The sequence below is a fragment of the Atractosteus spatula genome, chromosome 5 (assembly GCF_055471065.1).
Source record: "Atractosteus spatula isolate fAtrSpa1 chromosome 5, fAtrSpa1.hap1, whole genome shotgun sequence".
Classification (NCBI taxonomy): Eukaryota; Metazoa; Chordata; class Actinopteri; order Semionotiformes; family Lepisosteidae; genus Atractosteus; species Atractosteus spatula.
In genome coordinates, this window is record NC_142710.1 from 65,349,778 (window position 1) to 65,375,108 (window position 25,331).

Consider the following 25,331-nt stretch of genomic DNA (forward strand, 5'->3'; position numbering starts at 1 on the left):
TGTGTGTTGGTAGATATCGATGCTGCGCCGGTGTGCACCAACAAGGAGAGAGAGAGGTGGAGACAGGGGAGGAGGAGAAAGAGAGAGACAGAGGCTGTAACAGAACCCCCATCTCTGCAACACAGAGAGAGACCTGTTGTTATAAACTGAACAACTGGGGTTCTTGGAGTTGGTCTGGGGTTGGGGGCTGGAAAATCGCAGTTTCGCACAGAGTGGAAAACGGTTCCCAACACACACCGTGGGCGAAACAGGTCGACCGCCGCAGTTCAATTGCTAATCCTCATCCGGCAGAAAGAGCCCCCTTTCTCTTAGGCGGGTCTGTGTGTGTGGGCCCGGGTGAGAGCGGGTAAATACAGAGGCATTCGCGGACGCTGTCGTCAGAACAGCAGGTCGTCTCCCCCGCCGTCGGTTACGACCACGCCAGCGATGTTCCCAGCCGGGAAGGAGGGCTTCCCCCTGGTTAGAAACCAAAGCCCGCAGGCACAGAGGCGAGGTGTGCGGGCGCCGAGGACAGTGGCCCCCGTCTGGGAGGTAAAAGTTGAATGCCCCCTGATTCGCACCCCGGGCAGCGGCGGATGGGAGGTGCCTCAGGTCTGCAGTGAATTGGGTGCAGAAAAAAAGACAGTCGGGACCCGGTTCTGAATAACAGCAAGGAGACATTCTCTCTCTCCGACATCGCTGCAGTCCGGCCCGGACAAATAGTTAAAAAAAAAAGTGCATGCAGTTTTCTGATACGCATTTTGTTGAGATCCTTTGAAAACCCTTGTTCTTTAACTACTAAATTATTTAGCTGGAGCTTTTAAACAAATCAAATTACGCTGGCACCCATTTTTATACACCTGGGTATTTGACTGGAACGATCTGGGTGAAATAAGGGTACGACTGCAGTGAACCCACGAACGTCCGGTTAGGGTGCACAGCCCACCTCGCTCCACACTGCTCCAAGCGAGCGTGAACACAGAGCTGGTCCCAGCGGTATGGAGCAGGTACCTGTGAACTAATCACACAGTACACCAGTCACACACAGGACCACAGTCACACAGTACACCAGTCTCACACAGTACACCAGTCACACACAGGACCACAGTCACACAGTACACCAGTCTCGCACAGTACACCAGTCACACACAGGACCACAGTCACACAGGACCACAGTCACACAGAACACCAGTCACACACAGTACACCAGTCACACACAGGACCACAGTCACACACAGGACCACTGTCACACAGTTCACCAGTCACACACAGGACCACTGTCACACAGTACACCAGTCTCACACAGTACACCAGTCACACACAGGACCACAGTCACACAGTACACCAGTCTCGCACAGTACACCAGTCACACACAGGACCACAGTCACACAGGACCACTGTCACACAGTACACCAGTCTCACACAGTACACCAGTCACACACAGGACCACAGTCAAACAGTACACCAGTCTCGCACAGTACACCAGTCACACACAGGACCACAGTCACACAGTACACCAGTCTCGCACAGTACACCAGTCACACACAGGACCACAGTCACACAGGACCACTGTCACACAGTACACCAGTCTCACACAGTACACCAGTCACACACAGGACCACAGTCACACAGTACACCAGTCTCTCACAGTACACCAGTCACACACAGGACCACAGTCACACAGAACACCAGTCACACACAGTACACCAGTCACACACAGTGCACCAGTCACACACAGGACCACAGTCACACACAGGACCACTGTCACACAGTTCACCAGTCACACACAGGACCACAGTCACACACAGGACCACTGTCACACAGTTCACCAGTCACACACAGGACCACTGTCACACAGTACACCAGTCTCACACAGTACACCAGTCACACACAGGACCACTGTCACACAGTACACCAGTCACACACAGAACCACTGTCACACAGTACCACAACACTAATCACACACAGGACCACAGTCACACAGTACACCAGTCACACACAGGACCACAGTCACACAGTACACCAGTCACACACAGTACACCAGTCACACACAGGACCACAGTCACACAGTACCACAACACTAATCACACACAGGACCACAGTCACACAGTACACCAGTCACACACAGGACCACTGTCACACAGTACACCAGTCACACACAGGACCACTGTCACACAGTACCAGAACACTAAGACCACAAAGGTAGAAAAATGATCTCCGTCATAACTACATATGAGTACAGAAGATCATCAATAAGGTTACAACTCGCCTTAATTATGCAGGCAAGAGTATTGGGGTGAGCTGTTCAATCTAAATTTCCCCCTGGCCTTTACCAGTCATGGCCTCCTGATGATCCCCCTCTCTGAACTGGCTTCATCCCTCTGCTCTCCTCCCCACTGAGAGCTGGTGTGCGGGGAGCAGACTGGTGGTGGTGGAGGGGAGTCCCCATGACCTGTAAAGTGCTTTGACTTTATTATTATCATTATTATTGCAGCCAAGGCCGGAGTTTGGTGCTCGTAGGCCCTGGGTACTTTCGCCTTGAAACGTGCAGAAAGAGGGGGAGACGCCGATTGAACGACGTCGCCTGACATGACTCCCTTTAAACTACTCTCACGCTAAACCCCGTGACTGATGGAGCGAGTCGAGCGGCCAGCACATCGACACCTCTAGTATCGCTAGAGCCGCTCGACAGCGCAGGATTATCGATCTGGAGCACCTAGAGTCGATCGCAAGCCTGTCGTTCCAGCTGGTTTTTCGTGGGTCACTAGTGTTTCCCTCCTTCGTGGGCCCCAAGAATGTGGTAAGGCCCTAGTGGCTCATGGGAAATCCGGCGCTGATTTCAGCTGGGCGTGTGATCGGGAGAGAACTGCACGGCTGGGGCTGTGACACCGTGAGGAGATGAAAGAGATACCAGCCCCCCCCCCCCCCCCAAAGGGCCGGACTGCACTTCTGGGGGTGAATTGGACCCCTCCTGCGTGTCAAGCGCTTGGGCCTCCTTTAGGGTGAGCAGCGCTACGAAACTGACACCGCTACGGTCGTCTGCTGGTGTCTCAAGACGCCGTCACTGCGAAGATTGGTCATATGACAGCTAAGCTCGACTGGCGAGAGGAGGGAAGGTTATTCTCCATGGACGAACTGTTGGCATTCTGTAAAAAAAACAACAAATGCCAACAAATCACGGCTTGCTGATGTATAACCGTTACACGGCGTCGCCCACTGATGAGTGCAGTCAGAGCAATGAGCTCAGCGTGCCGCAGGATTGATCAAGCCTCACGCCCGAGACCCGGCTGATTAAAACGACGTTCTTCGTGACTTCGCGGGTACGAAGTAGTGTCGTGACGGGGGGGAGGGGGCAGCAGCCGGGCGAAACCAGCGCGCCATCCGTCGTCCTAGCATGTCTTAGCGGGTGCTGCCACCTCCTGGCTCGATGTGTCAACTGCAGGCCGGCGTGTGCGCCCCCCCCCCCCCGCCGCAGGGAAGCGGTCTGAGGATAACTCGTCCCGTTCGTACCCGCCGCCGCGATGCTCAGCCGCCGCCTTTGGACTGAATGGGGGTGCAGTTCGTTCAAGTTCACCTGTTCAGGCACTTAAACAAAGCAGTAAAAACTCACACGCCGCCTGGACGCCCTCCACACAGCTGGTAAGGATGCCGGGCAGTGCGAAAAGGTCCTTGGCTGAGCCCGTTTCTAGTTTAATCTTACTGCCGCCCGGCACCGCCTCACCCCGCTGCCTGTATAGCTTTTAGTATAGTATAGCTTTATTCAAGTATAGCTTTCATGGACTTTTCAGATCCATGACGGAAATTGAGCTCAGCAAGTTTAAGCGGGTTTCCCTATTCCCCTCCCCCCCCAGAGATCACCTCGCTTCTCTTGCCTGCCCTGGTCGATCAGGGGGTGCCTGGGGTGTGGAGCCGCTGGACGGTGTTTCAAACTGAGACCCCGGTTTTCATCTCTCCAAGACCCCATAACACAGGGGCTCCAAGCGACGTGACCGCTCGCTCGTTAAAAACAACACTCGTCTCTTCTCTGTGTTTGCGATCTACCGTCAGTGAACTCCCTCATACACAACACACACTCCACACACACACCCCTCACACAACACTCAACACACACACCCCTCACACAACACACATCCCCTCCACACAACATACAACACACACACCCTCTACACAACACACACCCCTTCACCCAACACACACACACCTCACACTACACACCCCCCCTCTCACAATACACACACCCTCCACGCAACACATACGTGCGTACACGGACCGTCCACCTCACTCTGGAATCCAAAGTCTTAATTCAAATTCAATTCAAAGTGTTTTTTCGGCCAGCTCTAGGATTCTACCGACAACCAAAGCACAAGGTGGCAAAACGAACGCGTATGAAATGTCTGGGTAACAGGGGCAGCCCGTCTCTCTCTGTCTCAGCTAAACCCCACGGGTCTGCAGAGCGCCCTGGAGTTAAAAACGAAGCAGGTGCGTAATTACATCAGCGGAATGTATAATCGGCGCACCGTAAATATCTTTCACCCCCCCCGATACCCTGACGGGGAAGTCAAAACGTCCTACAATAGGCGCTGAAGAAGTTCAAGTCAGCTGCAAGGGAACCGCTAAAGGTTTATTTCTCGCTGAAAGGAAAAGAGACGCAAAGTCTCGGCTGTGGCAGTGAAGAATACTCCACAGCCTGACACGTTGCGCTGTGTCTCTTTTCTTTTTCCTTTCAGCGTGAAATGAACCTTTACCAGCTGCTGTATCTCCCTGCAGCTCCCGGGGTGTTACCCCGGCTTCCTGACCAAATCTCCCCCTGGCCTTTACCAGTCACGGCCTCCTAATAACCCCCCTCTCTGAACTGGCTCCATCACCCTGCTCTCCTCCCCACTGAGAGCTGGTGTGTGGGGAGCGGACTGGAGCATCATCCAGGTGGGGCTGCACACTGGTGTTGGTGGAGGGGATCCCCCATGACCTGTACAGCGCTGTGAGTGGAGTGTCCAGAAGAGCGCTATAGAGGTGTAAGCAATTATTATTATGCAAAGGAACAAGTAACAGGTTTATCCCCTGCTGAAAAGAGAAGAGAGAAACATCAACGTTTCGGCTGGGAAGAAGGCTGAAGAAGGCTCCCCAGCCGAAACGTTGTGTTTTCTCTCCTCTCTTTTCAGCATGGAATAAACCTACTACTTGTTCCTTTGCAGACTACGCCTGCTGACGCAGCTCCCCACCTGAACTATGACTTATTATTATCATCATCATCATCATCATCACAAGCGCCGACTGGCTGCGCTGGGGCCGAGAGCGTGTGTGTGTGTGTGTGTGTGTGTGCAGTACTGGGTGTCCACCGCTAGGGGGGAGCAGCGCGTCTCGCCTCCCCTCAGTCTCCCAGCGCGGTGCCGCTCCTCTCGCCCGAGCCGCTCTCCTCGGCGCCGGCTGCCGCAGTTGTCAGGGTAATGGCGTCGGACCCGTCCGGGCCAGTGCGGCTTAGAGACGTATTTGGCCAAGTCGATTGATGCTGTGTTGATATCGGTGACGCTGTCCTCTTGGGGGGAAAGAACAGAACAAAACAAAACAACAGTACCCGCGGGAGCAGCAGCGTAAAAGCATAAATGACTTTTTTTTTGGACCGTCCTGGAAAGACGTGTGTTGTTTTCTCCGGGAATAGTTATTTGTGTTTTGGTTATTGAAATCGCGACGTCGAGAAGAAGTCGGTCCGCTTTAAAACAGGCCAGCAGAGTCGATAGGTCTCTCTGCAGACCTGTTTATATATTTATCGACTTGGCGGACACGGCAGACACGGTGCGTACCAGGTTTGGCGAGCTGGCTGAAATGTCGCAGCTAGCGACTAGTAACCGGCGTTGTCGTTGTTGGTGTTTGTGTGTGTGTGTGTGTGTTTGGAATAGCAATAATAAAATTGTTTAGTGGGTGAGATTATCGAGCAAGTGGGTGTCAGTAATGCTCAGGATTTTACGCCAAGAGCAGCCATAACGGGTTAAAATGGACACGGTTCTAAGTTTCCCCTGGCTGTTTGTTTTGGGGGGAGGACTTGTAGCGACGTCAGTTCTGTCATCCTCAGGAGCCCGGAGCACCAGGGCGCTTCCTGGGGGAAGGTTATCCGGTGTATCTGAGGACCCCCGAGCTGCTGGCGATGAAGGACGAGCAGCAGGTCGGCCTGGGCCCGCTGGGACCCAGCCTGCCGGTTCCGCGGGACCGGATCCACCTGCAGAAGAGCAGCGTCTGCTCCCGCTCCTACTTCGTGGTGGTCATGGTCTTCTTCCACGTCTACATCATCAACGTCATTGCCCTGCTGCTGTACGTGCACTACAACAGCGGCCCAGGGGAGCCCCCCAGCCCCGGCCCCGGCGCCGGCAGAGCCCCCGAGCCCGACCCGCTGCCCCCTGTCTCGCACGCGGGGCCCGGGGGGCCCCTGTATCTGCCCCGCATCGAGGGCATCAGGGTAAGGAAAGCCCGGTTATGATCCTTACCCCGCTGGTCCAGTTTTCTGTGTGCCCCAGGAGGCCAGCGCTATTCCCGCACCTCAGCAGTACCGTGCGTCTCGCACTGCATCGGTCTCGGTTTGCATTGTATTTCAGAAGGGCTTAGGGGTTTCTGTGTGAAAGGGGATCACTTCTGGGCCCCCAGTGCAGCCCCCCCCCCCCAACTGGGTGAGGCACTGCAGCCACTGCAGGAGGGAGAGAAGCTGTTGCACCACGTGGACTCAGGGGCAACTGTAGGGAGGCCAGACTGTCCCAGACCAGGGTGGGGTTCAGGCAGGATGCTGGGGTTATGACTGAGAAAAAAAATGATGATGAAAGCAATAATTAAAGGTGCATCTTGCACATTTTTTTTTTTTTACAGAGAGAAATAAAAGCCAGTGACAAGCAGTGCAGGAATTCAATGTGCAGATGATAAGATAAAATACCTTCTTGTATTTAAAAGTGAACTAAATAGACGTTCTCTGCTCCACAAAAGACTCCCACTTCTCCTCCTGCTTTCTTCTGATCTCTCTCTTTGCATTTCCTGCTGCTTCCCTCTCTCCCTTCCCTGACACCATTCTGCATCTGTCGGACCAGTCTGAATGTGTGCTCAAGCTGCATCTGCCATTTCTCTCTCTCCTCCACGTGTTAAAGGGGCTGTTAGTGATCAGAACGCCCGGGTTTCTCATCTTTCCTGCCGTTAAAATCCCTCCGACTCCGGCAGGCCTGGGGCCTCCTGCTGCTGAGCACTGCTGAGTGAAACCGTCTTGTTAGCCCTGAGTCAGTCTAATTGCTTGCTCCCCGTTGTGCAGGTAGGACATGTCCAGAAGGTGGCGCTGGTGCCCAACAAAGTCCATGAGATGAAGACGCTGAGCCTCAAGCCCCTGTTGTTCGGTGAGAGACGAACCTGCTGCATTAATGCACACACGGGGTGTGGGGTGCCAGGGACGGTTGGGGGGTTCTAGATGTCTGGGGGCTTAAAAAGTCATAAAAATATGCTCCACCTCACTGGTAAAGTACTCCGGACAGCTGGGTTCGCACTGACTTATCTAATTCCCCCCCAGTTGTAAATTGTGTAATTAATAAGAATAATTGCTTACAGTTCTATAGCGCTTTTCTGGACACTCCACTTAAAGCGCTTTACAGGTAATGGGGACTCCCCCCCCCCCCACCCTCACCAGTGTGCAGCCCCACCCGGATGATGTGACAGCAGCTATAGTGCACCAGTCCGCTCCCCACACCAGCTCTCAGTGGGGAGGATAGCATAGTAACAGTGTAATGCAAAATATTCCACATTTGTCCCAGAATTTGGATTTTTTTCAGTTATTGTAACAAACAGTCATTCTTTTGTCATGACTGTGCTGAATCAGCCTTCGTGGGGCCTGTTTATCAAGAACAGGCTGTACCTGCTGAACAGACAGATTTACAAAAAAAATAGTTGTGTTTTTAGTTGGAAACACTAATGTACTTCATGGTTTCTGATAGTTCAGTTTGCGAAGAAATCTTTATTTTACATAGTGAAATTCGTGATGCATCGTTTCGGGGAGATAAAATTAAACGCTTCCTTATTCCCCCTAAAAAGAGGTCCAGTCCTGCTGGAGTTGTTCCGGTTCTGCTGGGACTGTGACCGGCCCTCGGGCTGGGCGTCCCTCTGGTCTTGTCCTGACCTTTCCCTGGCTAAGTAATCCCTGGCTGGCTGGTGATCTGGGACAGCTGTTGTGCCCGGATCCTGGTCCCAGCCCAGCGAAGAGAGCAGAGCAGTGGGTTTTGTTTTTTTTACACTGGTTCTGTGGATGCTTATCCCCTGGGTTCTTTGTGTTGCCTGGGGTCTGCAGGGCCGCTCAGTGCGCTCACCTAGAGTCTCGTTGCCCATGAGTAATCAGAAGTCCTGCCCCTTCCGTGTGACTTGACTGGTCTGGCCAGTTGGAAAGTCAGGAGTCCAGCTCACCGCCACTCCGTCACAACAGAGATCCCCCAGTCCGCTCCCCACACAGGGAGAGCGACACGCGCTGGCGTCTTCAGGGCTTCTGTGGCACTTCAGGAACGTGAGGTTTCTGGAATGTAACTCGGGAGGACATTTCAGTTTTCTACCCGTGCGTACTGAAACCTTTATTTGCACACAAAGGTACTGTACAATCTGAAGCACATGGTGACGTGCATCCATACAGTTCAGAGTCATGCCTGGTGAAGTAATTGAGCTTTATACAGCATTTCTAACATTAGAAAAATATATTAACACATTTTTACAATGCACAATAAGTTCTCATTTGTCACATAGGCTACAAATAATAGTTTTTTTTCTTACATTCTTATCTAAGAATGTCAGATTACGTAGGGACAGCATATTTCACGTGGCTTTTAAAACAGGTTTTTTCTTATCTGTAATGCTCTGGAAGGGTTCCTTATACGTTTACTCCCCACTTCCTGTGCTGCTGAGTAATGGCAAAGTGAGACAGCTGTGTGTTTTTTCCCTGTAGAATGCTGAAGCTTTTCTCGTACCAAAATGACATATAGTACATTTAAAACCCCTTATTATACTCCAGACTTGGTAAGTTAGACTTGGAAGTTTTCACTGCTAACTGCTCTGCACCCTAGAACCCAATTTAATACTTTATAGTACCGTTTCCACCCTGTAGGGGTTGCTCTCGCCACACTTCTCTCTGTATAGTGAGCTGCAGGATTCAAATGAGTAGCCTTGACAAAAAGATTATAAATATAACCATGGTACAGGCAGCACAAGACGGTGTTTGTGACTTGGCACAGTGCTGTTCTTTACAGAGTCCGATGTGGAGGTGTGTGTGACCTCAGTTTGGCAAGATAACCACAGTATTGTGCAGGGTGTTCTGTGTAGAGTCACTGTGTAGTTCTCTGCTGTGTCACTCGGGTACGTCACCTCTGAGCCAAGGGCGGCCCCCTTTGATACAGTAAGGCCCGGCCCATTCACAAGCACATGCAGCCGTGCACGCGTGTATACACGGAATCGAACGCAAAACAAACGTCGCAGAGTAGCTCCAGGAAGTGTTGCAGGGAGCCTGTGGCATTTCCGTACCACTCCGCCTGTAGAAGTTCACCCGCCGCGCCTCGGAGATGCCCTCCTGGCTGTCCATTCCCTCCTCCCGGATCTACCCCCGGCAGCGGTGGCGTTTCCATTTCCTGGTGGCCACCATGAGGTTCCTGTCCCGCTTGTGCCAGCCGTACGCCTTGTGGACCACCAGCCGGTCGCCGCGCACGGCGCCCACGATGACGTAGGTGCCTGCGGGGGGGGCACGGCGAGTCATGTTGTGCACGCAGGTGGCGTCCCGGTCCAGCCAGAGCTGCAGCCGCGCCCGGACCTCCCCCCCCAGCAGGGGGCCGTGCTTCAGAACTTCGATCCGCGGGTCCAGGGAGAACCGGGTCAGGCTGGCACCGGTGGTGTTCAGCTGCAGGAGGCGTACTTTCACCACTGAGGGGGGGAGAGAGAGGCCATCGGTGAGGAAGACACAGGGACAGACCAGCGGTGGGGGAGAGACATAAAGGAGTGAGGAAGAGAGAGGGAGCAAGGGAGAGACAAACACAGCGAAGGAGAGACAGGGAGAGACAAACAGCGAAGGAGAAATAAACACAGTGAGGGATAGACAAACACAGCGAAGGAGAGACAAGGAGAGACAAACAGCGAATGAGACAGTGACGCAGGGAGAGACAGACAGTGAGGAAGAGTGGAGAAGGAGTGACCGCGAGAGAGAAGGAGAGTAGTCAAGGAGAGGAGATCATTCAGGTGAGGATGAGGATGGTGATGAGGGAGCGCAGGAAAGGAGAAAGAAGGGAAGCTCCTTACCGAAGTCGTTCCCACAGAACGTGTCCAGGACGTCCTTGGCAGATGTGGCCTCCTCCAGTTCGCAGTCCCGACAGCTGGCCCGGGGCACCCCTGCAGCAGACACGCGGGGTCAGACATCTCAGCACACGCGCTCGTGGACATGAGAGAAGACCGGAGCCTGTCCCAGCAAGCAGCGGGAGCGAGGCAGGATACTCCCTGAACGGGACACCAGTCCGTCGCAGGGCAGAGACACAGATGCACACACACTCACACCAGGGCCACTTTTCCCAGAACCCAATTAACCTACTAGCATGTCGGGTTTAATGTGAAGGATTGCTGCCGCTGGGACTTACTCCTCCATTACTTGCAGCCTGTACTATAGTGTTTTTTTTTTGCCTTGCATTAAGTTAAGTTAAATACATTTAAACTACTTGCATAATAAATTATTGCAAAGAGTTTACGTGTGTTTAAGTTTCCTTAGTTAATGTAATCAGCACAAAGGGGCATCTTAACTGTAGCACCTTAAACTACAGATTCCTCCACTGTTCTTCTTATGGCTTTCAGCTACTTCTGTAAAAGTAGTTCTGTAGGTCAGATTTTAGGATGATCAATCGCCAGCGACAGCACAGTACAGCACCAGCACTCTTGGGGTCTGCTCTCCCTCAAAGCCAGAGCAATATCTTGATTCGGCAGCCCTTAATCCACCGGTAAAGCCCGGAGTGGGTCAGACTGCTGCGCAGTGGGAGTCTGGTAGGCACAGTGAAGAAGAGACAGTGAAGGAGAGACAGTAAAGCCCGGAGTGGATCAGACTGCTGCACAGTGGGAGTCTGGTAGTCTGATAGGCACAGGGAAGAAGAGACAGTGAGGGAGAGACAGTAAAGCCCGGAGTAGATCAGACTGCTGCGCAGTGGGAGTCTGGTAGGCACAGCGAAGAAGAGACAGTGAAGGAGAGACAGTAAAGCCCGGAGTGGATCAGACTGCTGCACAGTGGGAGTCTGGTAGTCTGATAGGCACAGGGAAGAAGAGACAGGGAGAGACAGTAAAGCCCGGAGTGGATCAGACTGCTGCGCAGTGGGAGTCTGGTAGGCACAGCGAAGAAGAGACAGTGAAGGAGAGACAGTAAAGCCCGGAGTGGATCAGACTGCTGCACAGTGGGAGTCTGGTAGACCGGATGAGCTCACCCCTGCTGCCGCCAGCGCTGGAGTTGCCGGAGAGGGAGGGGATGCACATCATGTGGTCCGCGGGGAACTGGTCGCAGTCCAGGATGGCGGGCCAGGGGTACCCGTAGCAAGCCATGATGGGGGCGCAGCTGAGGCGCACCGCTTCACACAGGCCGCGGCACGGGTAGATGAACCTGCGGAGGCACGCGGAACGGACGGGCGTTACTGCGGCACAGCGAGGGCAAAGGCGCTGTCGAGTCGCCCCAGAGGGGCGCTGAGTGGCGAAAAGACCGGAGCCGGAGGCGGCCTTGGCGCAGGCGTCGCCCAACCCTTACCTGTCCAGACAGACGGGCGCGAAGAGAGAGCAGAGGAAGACCCTGGCGTCCGGGTGGCACTCCCGGGCCAGCAGGGGCAGCCAGCTGGCGGACTGCTGCACCGCCTCGCCCCGCGTCTCGTGCCCCAGCAGGTTGGGCAGGCGCATCTCGGTGTAGCCGATGTCCTGGCACAGCGCCATGCCCTCCGGGATGGGCAGGCAGCGTGTGGACTTGCCCAGGTCCCAGAGCTGGTGCTCCCCCAGCCCCAGCCCCAGCGCCAGGCTCCACGGCAACAGCAGCAGCAGCAGCATCCAGGGCAGGGAGAGTCGCATCGTCCGGGACATTTCCGAACAGGAGAGCTGGAAGAGGAGGGAGGCAGAGAGTGCGCTGTGAAACTCAGGGTACTGCAGGCTCGTGCCGGCTGTCCTGGTGTATTTATACAGGGGGGCGAGGCTCCGTCTTCAGCCCGGCCTGCGTTAGCATGCTGGGGAGGTGAGAGCAGGGAACAATGGAAAGGCCAGTCTGGGAGAGGGGGCAGAGTTGAGGGGGTGGGGGGGTGTCAGAGCTAGTTTTTGTTGAGTTTGCTGTGCAGGGAGAAAGAAAGGAGTGGGGGGGGGTGCGACTGCAGGAGTGCTCGTCCTGCCCACGTGGGACTTGACTGGCCTCGGTGCTTCCCCCCCGTCTGAAACCGGCTGCCTCTTCCGCCTCGCCTCTCGCTGCCTCACAGCTGGAGGCTGCGAGCGTTGACCCTCGCTCGTCAGACCCCTCCGCTGCTTGGATTTTAGTCTCTGCTCGAAGCCTCGATCCTCTTTTTCTCCCCCCCTGTTTTCTTCCGATGTTTTCCCCTTCCTTCCTGCCTCCCGGTGTAGTGCGGAACTGCTGTAAATCAAGATCTTGTCTCGGGGGGGGGGCTGTTTGTCTCGGGATCATTCTGGCACTCAGTGAAAGTTATACCGTATTCAAACGCCGTCCAGTTTGAATCCCGGCCCCAGGGACAATGAAGTCACTCCGCAGCAGGGGTGGGATTAAAACTCCAAAGAAATGGTAATGAACTCTTCCAGCAAGATGGAAGCCACTGCGCCATCACCAGGACTTTGCTGTCACCTTGCTCTCACCGAGCGTGGCCCGGCTGTCTTCATTGCGCTGTCCAGGCTTCTGTAAAATCAACTGGGCAAGCGAACATTCGTCCCCCTATCCTCCCGAAGCAATAGCAGTTATCCGGTCTTGCTTCATAAGAGCAAGGCGGTAAAGCTGGGTTTAGAATGCTGTCGCACTCTGCACTAGCCTGGTTCCCCCTGGATGTAGCCGTAATTCTGTAGGTTGTGCTCTGTCAGTACCTGAATCGGGCCTCCGGATGGTTCAGTGTGGTACCAATGTTGCAGATGAGCTCTTTGTTTCGTCAGGGAAAAAATTAAAGGTATTAGCTTAGTAGAGGTGCTGAAGTTTCTTCATTAAACGTGTGGTTTAATGGTTGTCAGCTAGTTCACTGATCGCAGTGGTTTCGTGTGTAGAAAGCTGAGGTTCTCAATCCGTTGTCTTGCCTTGTCCTTTTGAAGAAATTGCACTTGGCACAGAATCCCCATTTTTGGCCTCATTAAAATGTTGAATAATAATAATAATAATAAAGTTGATTAATAAACTAAGAATAATAATTAATTCAAATGAAATCAGAGGCAGAAATATATCTTCAGTCAGTTGTAAGATATTAGGTGCAGAAATGCCCTTTAGAACTTCTGCTGCAGGCTCTGTCCGAGAAGACTTGCATTGTGAGTGCAGGTCTTACACACTGCTGGGTGTGGGTGTGAAAACCTCCCATTGTATTCGGGGACCCCTGCATAGTCTCTGAGGGGAGCCACGAGGCAATCCTGCAGGCAGCTATTGTGAGCAACGAGCTGTTGAGGAAATTAGCGAACAAAGACTTTGAAGTTCATACATTATTTTTGGAAATGAAGGCTGAATGTTAACAACATTTTGAAATTCTTGTTTGCGATTAACAGTCACTCTGTGTGATTCACCTTTTTTCATTTTTTTTATAAAGCTTTTATACATTTTATACTTATTTATGAACATGGTGTTACTGTGTGACCAGTGACAGACATTTTTCTAAGTCGCTTGTTTTCCAGTGTCATTTTTTCTTATTACGGCAGCGGATTTGAGCAGAAGGTTATAGTTCAAATCGGTTCTCAGGCCGGCTGCCCTGTGGTGGCACTCTGAGTCGCCGGACAGGACCGGTGTTATTGCTGTAAAGCCCGCTGAGCCTGGTGTGGGGGTGGCTGCCCCCCCTGCGCCCCTCTGCCCCTCTTCCTGCCCAGACAAGCTGGTCGCTTCCTCTCCACGCTGTCCAGGAATTTCCTGGATCCCTGGCGCAGCGCCACGCTCCTGCCAGAGGGAAGAGAGGAGGCTGGAAGGGACAGAGCCGAGTCCTCCTCCCATTCCTGATACTGCACACCTCCTGGGGTCTGCTCTGCTCTGCGCCGCGGAAGGGACATTTCTGAAGCCTTGTTATTGTTCAAGTCTTGAAATCTCTTTTTTTTACATTTAACACCATCCTGAATCACTGGAGACATCTGGGTCAGCTCCAGTAAGGCAGCAGTGATTTTAAAACTGCCAACACGAGTTCCTTTACAGCAAAGGGGGTGGGGGCGTGGAACGAGCTGGGCAGCCATGTCGTTGAAGCCGATACCCTGGCTTCTCTCATGAAAGCAGCTGGATACGATCCTGGGATCACATAACTGCTAACTGCCAGAAAGGCTGGATGGGTTGAGTGGCTGCTTCTTGTTTGTAATCTTTCTTTTGTTAAATAAAATGCCGTGCATGTAGGTTTTATTGACGGCCAACCTGCCCTCTGGAAACCAGAGGCCCGTGGGGATTAGAAGGACAGGCGCCTGCCAACCCCTGGGAATGGGGAGAGGAGCCATTGTAACAGTAGCAGTGTGGCCGGGTGAGGGGCCAAGACTTGACAGCAACACTGAGCAGCCCTGAGGGTCTGTACAGGCCGTGGAGCGGCCCTGCAGGGGGCTAAAAAGACACTTATTTGTGTGCTTTTTTGAACGAAGGACATTTCGCTCTGGTTGTTTTTAAAGGTGCGGTCAGCCCAGTGAGGAGTGGAGCGCCTCACGGGTACAGGTGTGACGTGGGAGGGGGAGCCCCTTGTATTCTTATGGAAAAGATGTGGCTGCTCTGCAGTTAGTGCAGAGAGGATCGGCCTGGCACACCCCCGGCCCTGGAACTCTGTCCCACCGCGATGCTGAAACTTTTTAGTCTTAATCCAGAAGACTACGAAGGGAGTGGATTTCAAAACACTTGAAGGAGTTAACAAAATCAACCCAGCAGAGTTCCTCAGAATGAACAGCGATGGGCACAGGTGGAACTACAGGGAAGCAATAATAATTATTATTATTTTACAGTAATAGGCGCCTTTTTACAGTATGGTGTCCTCATCGCTATACTGGTGCATTAGGACCCACACAGGCCGTAGGGTGAGCGCCCCCTACTGGCCCCACTAACACCTCTTCCAGCAGCAGCCTCAGCTTTCCCAGGTACTGGCCAGGCTCAAACCTGCTGAGCTCCAGTGGGCTGCCAGCTGGGAGCTGCAGGTTGATAGAGCTGCTGGAAGTTCATTTAAAACAGAACTAGTGGCATTCCTTTACACAAAGGCTTGTGGAAATGTGGGACAGGCTGGGCAGACCGGTTGTTGGACCCGATACCCTGGTTTCTTTTGAGAAACAGGTGGACGAGACCCTTAGATCAATGAGGCACCAAAACGGGCCGTTTGGGCTGAATGGCCCCTCGACGTCAACCTTTCACATGGTCTTTACGTTATTATGACGGGGGTTTAGCAAGAGAAAAGAGACAAGGAGAGGAGCCCAGGCAGTTCCCACCCCAGCCCAGCCCAGCCTTGAAAACAATGCCAGCAATCTCGGGCACTGAGCATCTCAATAGCAGGATTAAGGTGTGGGGGGGGGGGGGAGTGTGTGTGTGTGGAGAGTGGGTGTTTTACATGAAGTGTGTTCTCAGCAGTGCGCAGTCCCCCCTGGTTGCACAGCAGTCAGGGAGACGGGGAGTACGGTGCTACTGGCGGGCCCACCCGCCTGCTATTGTGGCATAGCTCAGACAAAGGGTGTTGCGAATGAATGGGTTAACGAGCGGGGCAAAAAAAGCACAGGAGTCTCGCACGCCACGCCCCTCCTGGGCCTGCGTTGAGCCAGCGGGGCCCTCCGGTGCACCATCCCTGGCTCCCTGCCGAACGCACTTCATCGGCCCGAGAGGCCGCCTGGCCTTCGAAGAGGGAGTTCCGCTCAGGGGAGTTCACCCTCAGAGCCCCATGGCAGAGCGCTGTGGGCTCCTAACGCACCCCTGGCCATTACAAGGGGCTCGGGGCCGCGCAACGGCGTTCTGGAAAACACGTGTCTCTGACCCTCCTGGGCATTGCTGGCCTGCCTTTTTTCTTTTTTTTTTTTGAAGGCCTGGTTGGCCCATATCTCAGCGAAAAGAGATCGTTGACGAGTACGAGACAGTAGTGTCAAGCTGACTGAATTGGCCGGTAACCTTGTTCCAGGCGGGAGGTGCCGGTGCTTGTGTCTGCCTCTGTACGTCAAGAAGCGTTCAGTGCTCGCCCCTCACAGTGCCCGTCTCCTTAACTGCTGTACCAGCCTCTTCTCCACACCCCTGTGCTACCAGATACAATGTGGAGCTGAAGGGAAAGTCCTACACTGACAGGCTGCAGAGCCAGCAGCTCCCTAGTCTCTAATAGAGAAAGACTGCGAGTGGGCCGCAATAAAAGCAATCAGAACCCTCAAAGACCTTGCCAAAGTCACCCCACAGGATGTTTTCGTTATCAGCTCGGGGAAATGCAGTCTACTGGACACTGGCGGGACACTGTGCATTTGAAACCCAGAACAGGGGGCACTTCTTTACGCAAAGAGATGTGGGGGTGTGGAGCAAGCCGCCAAGCCGTGTTGCTTGGTTTCTTTCAAGTAACGGCCAGGTGAGACCGTCACGTCAGTAAGCTGCCTCTCGCCTGTAATCATGCCGATGTCCCTGCCCCGCCCACAGAGGTCCCGGGCTTCCTGACGGAGGAGGAGTGCCGGGTGATCGTGCAGCTGGCAAGGCTGAAGGGGCTGACGGAGAGCCAGGTGATGGCGCCCGAGGGTGGGGAGGAGCTGGCCGAGGAGCTGGAGCTCAGCCCGGAGGAGATCTTCAACCTGCTGGACCTGAACCAGGACGGGCAGCTGCAGCTGCAGGAGGTGAGCGGTCAGAGCGGTCAGGGGAGACTGGGGAGTGGACAGGGAGGGATTGCAAAGGGAGCAGAAGAGGGGGGACCCATGGGGTGGCTACAGACTTGGGGGCGCAGGGAGGTGGAGGGTGGGAGCGTAGCATCAGTGAGGGGCACGTCCAGGGAGGAGGCTGGGTGAGAGGGCATCTCTGCACGGGTTCCCTCGGTCCAGTGTGGGCTAGAAAAGACTCTGTCTTTCAGGTCCTGACCCACTCGCGAGTCCGGGATGGGATCTGGCTGACCCCAGACAGCCTGCGGGAGATCTACGCTGGGCTGAAGGCTGACCCGGATGGCAACGGTAGGAAGCACCAGGATTGTGGGTCGTCCATCTCTCGCGGGGCAGGGAGAGGCCGGCGGGGGCTCCTCTCCTCCCTCGTCCCTCGTCCCTCATCCCTCCTCCCTGCCAGTTTTGTTTTCGTGTGTGAGAGGGCAGGCAGACTGGGAGTCTGCTGTCGCTGGCAGATGTGCCCCGTCTCTCATTAACATCACAGTGAGGACCCCCCCCCCCCCCTCCTCCCCGACCCCCACCCTCTCTCCTGAAAGGTACTGATCCCGGGTTCCGGAGGGGAAGTGCGTCCAGCTGGCCGGACGTGCGCTGAGCCGTGAGTAACCACACGCTCACCCCGTGGTTGACCCCTGACCTGCAGCCCCCCCCCCCGTCCTCCCAGAGGAAGGCAGAGGGAGGTGGATAATGAGGAAACTGAGATCCCGAGAGTGCTGGGTATCTGGCACCGCTGCCTGTCTCTCTGTCTGTGTGACTCCCCTCCCTCTGTTGTTCTTTCTGTCCGTGCGATCTCCCTGCCTGTCCTTGTGCCCTCTCAAGTTCAGGTTCAAACAGCTGGTTTGGCATGACCGATGACTTACTTTGTGGTTTAAGCAATAAGACCGGAAACATTCACAGACGTTGACAGTAAAGACATTATTATAAGACGTTTGCAACATGAAACCCGGTAGACGGGAAGCATTTCTGATTCAGGCAGAACTGGGTTTCTTTGCGTTTTCTGCCCTCTCTGTGACTGTGCGTGACTGTCCTGTCCTGGCTGTCTGTCTGTTCGTCCCCCATGTATCTCGGTCTGTCTGAGCCCTCTGCCTGTCCCTGTGACTCTCTCGCCTGTGGTTCTGTCTGAGCTCCCTGTCCGACCTTCTCTTGCCTGTGCATCTGTCGGTCTGTCTCATGGGAACACTCACGAGTGGGAGGAGCCGTTCAGCTCATCCGGCCCGTGAGGTAGTTAGCAGCGACTTGATCCCAGGATCTCGTCAAGCCATTACTTGACAGAAACCAGGGTACCGGCTTCCCCAACATGGCTGGGGAGCTTGTTCCATACTCCCACCACACTTTGTGTAAATTAGAGGCCTCTCTCTAGCTCTGTGGCTCTCTTGTCTGTGCTGCTGAGGGAGTGCCAGCCTGTCTCCTGTCTGACCGACTCTCCTGTCCGTCTGTCCGCGCCAGGGCTGCTCAGTCTGGAGGAGTTTAAGCGGCTCAGCAGCAACGCGTTCCAGCGTTTCCTGCGCCAGCGCGGGGTGCAGAGGAGCCAGCTGGTCCGCAACAGCAAGCACACCTGGCTGTACCAGGGGGAGGGGGCGCACCGCGTGCTGAGAGCCCTGCGAGAGAGGTCAGAGGGGGATTGGGGTGAACACTGCCTTCAGAGAGTGCATATGGGCGCTTTGCAAACACGCCACGAGCTGAACCAGCGCCTGCCCCCTTGCCCAGGGTCACCCGGCTGACGCGTCTGCCCTCCGTCCTGGTGGAGCTCAGCGAGCCCCTGCAGGTGGTGCGCTACGAGAGAGGCGGGCACTACCACGCCCACCACGACAGCGGGCCAGTCTACCCGGAGACCGTCTGCCACCACACCAAGCTGGCCGCCAACGCCTCCACACCCTTCGAGACCTCCTGCCGGTCAGATACTCCGTCTGCCTGTCTCTGTGCCACTGTCTTGTACCATATATGTCTCTGTGTGTGGTTCTGTCTCTGTGCCACTCTGTCTTGTACTGTATATGTCTGTGTGTGGTTCTGTCTCTGTGCCAGTCTGTCTTGTACTGTATATGTCTGTGTGTGGTTCTGTCTCTGTGCCAGTCTGTCTTGTACTGTATATGTCTGTGTGTGGTTCTGTCTCTGTGCCAGTCTGTCTTGTACCATATATGTCTCTGTGTGTGGTTCTGTCTGTGCCAGTCTGTCTTGTACTATAAATGTCTGTGTGTGTCTTTGTCTCTGTGCCAGTTTGTATTGTACTGTATGTGCCCGTGTGTGTGGCTGTGTATCTGTGCCAGTCTGTCTCTATATCTGTCTGTGTGTGTCTCTGTCTCTGTGCAAGTCTGTCTCTATATCTGTCTGTGTGTGGCTGTGTATCTGTGCCAGTCTGTCTCTATATCTGTCTGTGTGTGTCTCTGTCTCTGTGCAAGTCTGTCTCTATATCTGTCTGTGTGTGTCTGTCTCTGTGCAAGTCTGTCTGTTTGTGGCTCTGTCTGTGTGCCTGTGTTAGTGGCTGCCTGTATGCTCATAGCCCCGTGTGTTTCCTGGCTGTTGCAGGTACATCACAGTGCTGTTCTACCTAAACGCAGTGGATGGAGGGGGAGAGACGGCCTTCCCTGTGGCTGACAACAGGACATACGAGGAGCTGGTAAACCAGGGCAGGGGTCTGTGGTACTGGATGCATCCCAGCCATGTTGTTCACCCTGGTGTCCTTCAAGGAACACCCTCGGTTCAATTAGTCACTTGTAACCAAAAGAGCTAGAAGGTTGTTAAATACCGAGACTTTGTTTGTTGTTGAAGACGCGGGGCTCCGCGTTTTCACCCTTTCAGTCTTTCGGTGTGGTGAGGCTAGCTCTGCCCTGGCCCCACCGGGACTCAGTCCCTCTCCCCCAGACAGCGGCGAACTTCCCTGCACCAAAACGCCCAGTCTCCTGCCGCAGCAGAATTCCACACCGCCCGGGCTCCTGATTTGTACCACCGAGCCCCGTTTCCAACCATCCAGTCAGATTGATCAAATACTTCTCCCTGAGCCTGTGTCCCTGTCCCATGGGGGTTAGATTCTCCCCACTGCTGTGTGTGACTCCTGCTTGAGCTCAGCTTGACGGAGTGTATTAACGTGTAACTTTATGCACTGATTTCTAGCTGCTTTTTTTTCTAGTCCGTTGTTGACAAAAATATTCCCCAACACCCCACTTTCAATAACGGCTCGTCCAGTTCAGGGTCATAGGCTCGGAGCATATTCCGGAAAGCATTGGGTGCAAGGCGGGCTACGCCTTGGATGGGACGCCCGTCCATCTCAGGGTGCACGCACAGACACGCACACACTCATACCAGGGGCGATTTTGCACGGAAGTCAGTTAGCCTACCAACATGTCTTTGGACTGTGTGAGGAAACTGGAGCACCCGGTGGTAACACACACACACACACACACACACACACACACACACAAAGGGAACATGCAAACTCCACACGGACAGCACCCCAGGAATTGAACCCGGGTCCTCAGCGCTGTGGGGCAGAAAGGCTAACCACCGCGCTGCCATCAACGGCACTATCGCATTTCTTAATGTTTTTTGCTTCATCTTCAAAGCTGGGGCGTCGTGGTCTCTTCTGTCCTTTGTTGGCCCCCCCTGTGCCTCACGCGGGGCGCCCATGAGGTCGCCGCGCTATCTGACCCCCCCCCATGGAGGGCGGCGCTGCTCGCGGTGCGTCATGGTGCACGGAGACCGGGCTCCTGTGTCGGCCAGCCACCGTAACGGCTCCGTGCGTGTGTGTGTGTGTGTGTGTCAGTCTCTGATCCAGAACGACATCGACCTGCTGGACACCCGCAAGAACTGTGACAAGGGGAACCTGCGCGTGAGGCCCACTCAGGGAACCGCCATCTTCTGGTACAACTACCTCTCCGACGGCAAAGGTACAGAGAGGTCTCTTCCTCCGCCCCTTGTCCTGCCGTGCGCTCTCCGTGTGCGTTCAGTTCAGTTTATTTCTCACGCCCGCAAGTGCAGTGAAACACTTCTGTACATGGACGCGGCGATACACCAAGACCCGGAGGAATCGCCAGAAACATAAACACACAACACCAGCAGGAGCAGCAGCAGGAGGTTAAATGACACACAACCGTAAAAGGAACAGGTCAGCACAAGCAGGGTGAGAGGAGAGAAAAAAAACGCATGAGTCGTAAAGTAGGTGTGGTCATGTAGGTGAGTTTAGTCAGCGGTAGATGAATTTAGCCAGTGGTAGTGTGTGCGGGATTGCTGTACGCCCTGCTCTCTGCCCGCAGGCTGGGTGGGCGAGCTGGACGAGTACTCCCTCCATGGCGGCTGCGTGGTCACCCAGGGCACCAAGTGGGTCGCCAACAACTGGATCAACATCGACCCCGACTACCGGCGCCAGGCCCGCTTCCAGCAGATGGTGTCGCAGCAGGAGGGCGAGAGGCACGCTCCCAACCAGAACCGGAACCACAACCCCGACCTGGACCCACACAGCGGCATGCACAGTGACTTATAGCCCCTGCCTTCTCCTCCACCTCACTTCCTGTAGTGCCCTCTGTTCGTTCAAGGGCCAGCTGGCAGGCTGGCTTGGGGCGATGGTCAGCTCATCAGTGCAGTAGCTGGAGTTACCACTGACCCCTCCTGCCTTCTCCATTCTCATACACAGGCCATACAGTCTCATTGATTGCCATGCCATTCAGACTGCCTCGGCAGCACCCCAGAACTGGATCAAGCTGATGGTCCCACAGCTCCTGAACACTGAGCCCAAGGAAGATTCACTCCCACCACTCCTGCAGGGATCTGAAGTGGAGACGACACACCCGCAGACAATCAGGAAGTCGTCCATGAAGAGTATTGATACTACAACACGAGGGTCATTGAAGTGGAGGAATGAATCAGGAATCAGTGGTGAGCTTACAGGGGTGTAAGAAGTCAACCCCCTCCCACCCCCACCTGCAGAAAGGGGAGCAGTCCACATCTCTTTAACAAACCTAGCCACCAGCGTGTGGGCGATTTGAACAGCCCCAGCCCAGAGCTGTCCAGTGCTGGACCAGTACTTCGTGCAGCTGGCCTGGCGTATGTCCATCACATTTCTGATTTAAGGCAGTCTTAACAGTGACGGTGTCCAGTGTTAATGTCCAGCTCTGTGTTCGCCTCACCTCGGTTGTCCGGGACCAGTCTGAAGAGACTGTCCGACTGAGTATTAAATCTTGGAAGAAATCCCTGTGAATGCTGACACGGTCCAGGATTGCTGACCAACACTGCCTCATTCCACTGTGTCTCTGCAGTGGCCATATTATGTCAGGTTCAGAACACTTTACTAACTTTACTCTCCAGCTGGGCACAAACCCAGCCAGCACCGTCACCCGGCATCAGAACTCTCCAGAACCTCCTGTCCTCTCTAGCCCTGACCTGTAGCAGCTGCCTCTCAGAGTCAGAGGCACAAGACTCACCAAAGGCAGGTTACTGCCTCCAAACAGATTCAACTCTCCAGACCTGTCCACAAACTCTGAAACATCACCCACCTCTCTTCTTCTCCCTTGTCCTGATCTGGACAACAGTGTCTGTCTACCTCTCTGTTGTCTTAACACTGGGCTCGTCTGCCAGTCTCTCTCACCTCCTCTCAGTTCTGGCTCCTCTCCGAGAGGTGTTAAAAGTCTTGTGGGGATGGTACCACAGATGGGTTTTAAAATTCATTCTAAGACCATTCACTCCAAGACCAGAGAGAATCGTCAAACCCACACCCCTTTACAAACGAGGCAAGGAGAGGAGAGGCCTCAGCTCACCCCTGCCTTGTCTGTGTCAGTCTGATTTAGCCCTGAGCCTAGTGCCCCTGCCTTCTCATCCCCTCCTCTCCATAGAGCGCCCCCTGCAGGCAGAGGAAGAGGCGGCAGGGCAGGAAGATGGAGCTTTAGGTTTATGCAACTGTATGTAAGTGCTCACGCGTGTTGTGTGTGTGTGTGTGTGTGTTATTTTTGTTATTTCCACTCGTTCCAAATGGGAATCTGAGCAGGTTTGCGAAGTTCCCCTGTTCGTCTCGACACACCACCTTCCAGGAGTGTCATGACAGATGCCATCCAAACATAAAAGCAAGGAAGAGTGAGACCTCCCTTTGAAGGTGATGCAAAGTTTACAGTTTTTTTACCCCGTCAAAGGGGTTTCTTGTCACCCCATGATGGCCAGTTTCTGTGTGATTGCACTAATCTTTACGGGGGATGACATGTATGTGAATATATATATAAGATGCATGGGTACTAAACTGAATAAACGATTGCAATGTCTTAAAAACTTCACTGCAAGATGTCATAGGTACTCTAAGGGAAGCAGCTATGCTGTCTCCAGCACGCCTCCCTCCCTCGGGCCTCAGAAGCACTCAAGTGGAAAAATGTGCTTCACCTTCTGTGCATCTTTTCATTTGTGCTTGTCTTTCTCCTTCTCTGACAGTATGCGTCTCTCGCTTGCTCCATCTCTCTGTGTCCGTATGCTGCTGATGTCTCTCCTTCATCTCTCTGTATGTGACTCTTTGTGTCGCTGTCACTCCTCATCTCTCTCCGTCTCTCTCCCCCTTCTCAGTGTCTGTGTGTGACTGTATCTCCCTCATCTCTGTCAGTCATTCTCACCTGCTATAGCTAAAAGACACTCTCAAACTGTGACACGTTAGCACAGCACTGTTTTTTGATTGATATTTATCTATTTATTAACGGATATGCTTAATTTAAGTATCCACAGCCATTCTGTTACAAATGTTATTATTATTATTATTATTATTATTGAGAATCTTATTTATTTTATATTATTATTTTTTCTTGGTTTGAAAATGCACTGAATCACTTTGCTTTATTTAAGGAAATGATATATAAATATATGTTAAAAGGCAAATGAATAATAAAGTTTTTTTTAATCACGTGGACTGATCTTTTTGTTTTTGTTAGGACATTTTATCATGTTTGTCACAGGGCTATCCTACGTGCAGCTAATACGTTGAGGTGCTGGTATGAAGTACAAGTATAGTTTTGTCATCTATATTCTCGTATTATTTAACTTGGTTTTATGTAGGAATGCTGTTAGTGTTTTTTCTTTTCCATCCACCCAAGCTTTCTCCGATTCAGGGTTGCGGGGAAGCTGGAGCCTATCCTGGCAAAACAACAAGCGCAAGTCAGGATACACCCCGGATGGGACACCACTCCGTCGCAGGCTACACAGTTAACACACACACACTCACACCAGGACCGGTTCTCCCAGAAGCCAGTTAACCCACCAGCTGATCTGTGGACTGTGGGAGGAGCCCCACACAAGCCTGGGGAGAACATGCGAACTCCACGCAGACAGCACCCCAAGTACAAGGTGTAGGCCAAAGTACAACGGCGGGAAAAACTTTCATTAGACTCAACAAACTGATCATGACTTCCTCAGCCATGCCACTTAACCCCACTGGATGAAACACTGAACTGAAAGACGAAGGTTTTCTCTTTGCCACGTGCTCCAGGGACTAACAGGGCAATCCAGTTGAAAAGCTTCTGTACCTTTCCCGACAGGCAGGTGAGCTCAAAGATGGGAGTTGGAGCTCTGAGTAAGTGGGAGTATCTGTGCTAGATCTCATGTTTTGTTGTGAGCAAAGACGACCTTTACTGGAGCGGTGCAGTGTCCTGCTCCTCTGCCACTTGGCTCCCGGGTCCTGGGTTTGTGTCTGGCCCAGGATACCTTCTGTGTGGAGTCTGCATGTTCTGGGGGGGGTGCCCCCAGTCTCCTCTGCTCTCCTGAAGGGAGTAGTGACTCTGTGACGGGCTGCTCTCGGCTGTCTCTCCTCGAAACCTGCGTCCGGCTGGGGTCCTGTCCTGGTTGGGGAGAGAGACGTCCCCTGCTCCCCATCCTGCCTTGCGCCCCGTTTCTGGGAAGCGTCTCTCGTCCGGACCAGTGGATTTCTGGACCCACGATGGACGTTTGTGTCCGAGTGCGACGATATCTTCCCTACACCGGCGATGCAGCAATACACCACAGGTCCGTATAGCGCCGTTCATCACAGCCGCAATGGCAATAATAATAATAATAATAATAATTGCTTACACTTATATAGCGCTTTTCTGGACACTCCACTCAAAGAGCTTTCCAGGTAATGGGGATCCCCTCCAACCCCACCAGTGTGTACCCCCACCTGGATGATGCTCCAGTCCGCTCCCCACACACCAGCTCTCAGTGGGGAGGAGAACAGAGGGATGAAGCCAGTTCAGAGTAGGGGGTTAGTAGGAGGTCGTGATGGGTAAAGGCCAGGGGGGAAATTTGGCCAGGATGCAGGTAGCCCTAACAAGCCGAATGAGCAGCGAAGTACGAAACAGGGGACCCAGGAGGATCCAAGGGGAAAGAGCATTGAAAACAGGTAACAA

The 25,331-nt window shown here is 53.7% G+C and overlaps 2 protein-coding genes across 2 annotated transcripts; one reads left to right on the top strand and one right to left on the bottom strand.

Moving 5' to 3' along the window:
- Nucleotides 1-5,389: 5,389 nt before the first annotated feature.
- On the top strand, nucleotides 5,390-23,853 carry LOC148835492 (transmembrane prolyl 4-hydroxylase-like). The gene is made up of 10 exons (XM_088916010.1): nucleotides 5,390-5,769; nucleotides 6,047-6,427; nucleotides 7,259-7,340; nucleotides 16,769-16,959; nucleotides 17,190-17,286; nucleotides 18,439-18,601; nucleotides 18,700-18,885; nucleotides 19,516-19,606; nucleotides 20,750-20,873; nucleotides 21,240-23,853. The coding sequence occupies exons 2-10, from the start codon at nucleotides 6,119-6,121 to the stop codon at nucleotides 21,464-21,466; spliced, it is 1,470 nt and encodes a 489-aa protein (XP_088772136.1). The 5' UTR covers nucleotides 5,390-5,769; nucleotides 6,047-6,118; the 3' UTR covers nucleotides 21,467-23,853.
- On the bottom strand, nucleotides 9,569-12,006 carry LOC148835493 (secreted frizzled-related protein 5). The gene is made up of 4 exons (XM_088916011.1): nucleotides 11,735-12,006; nucleotides 11,421-11,593; nucleotides 10,261-10,350; nucleotides 9,569-9,888 (listed from the first exon to the last, which is right to left on the bottom strand). Exons 1-4 carry the CDS (start codon nucleotides 11,911-11,913, stop codon nucleotides 9,569-9,571), a joined length of 762 nt encoding a protein of 253 aa, XP_088772137.1. The 5' UTR covers nucleotides 11,914-12,006.
- Nucleotides 23,854-25,331: the final 1,478 nt, after the last annotated feature.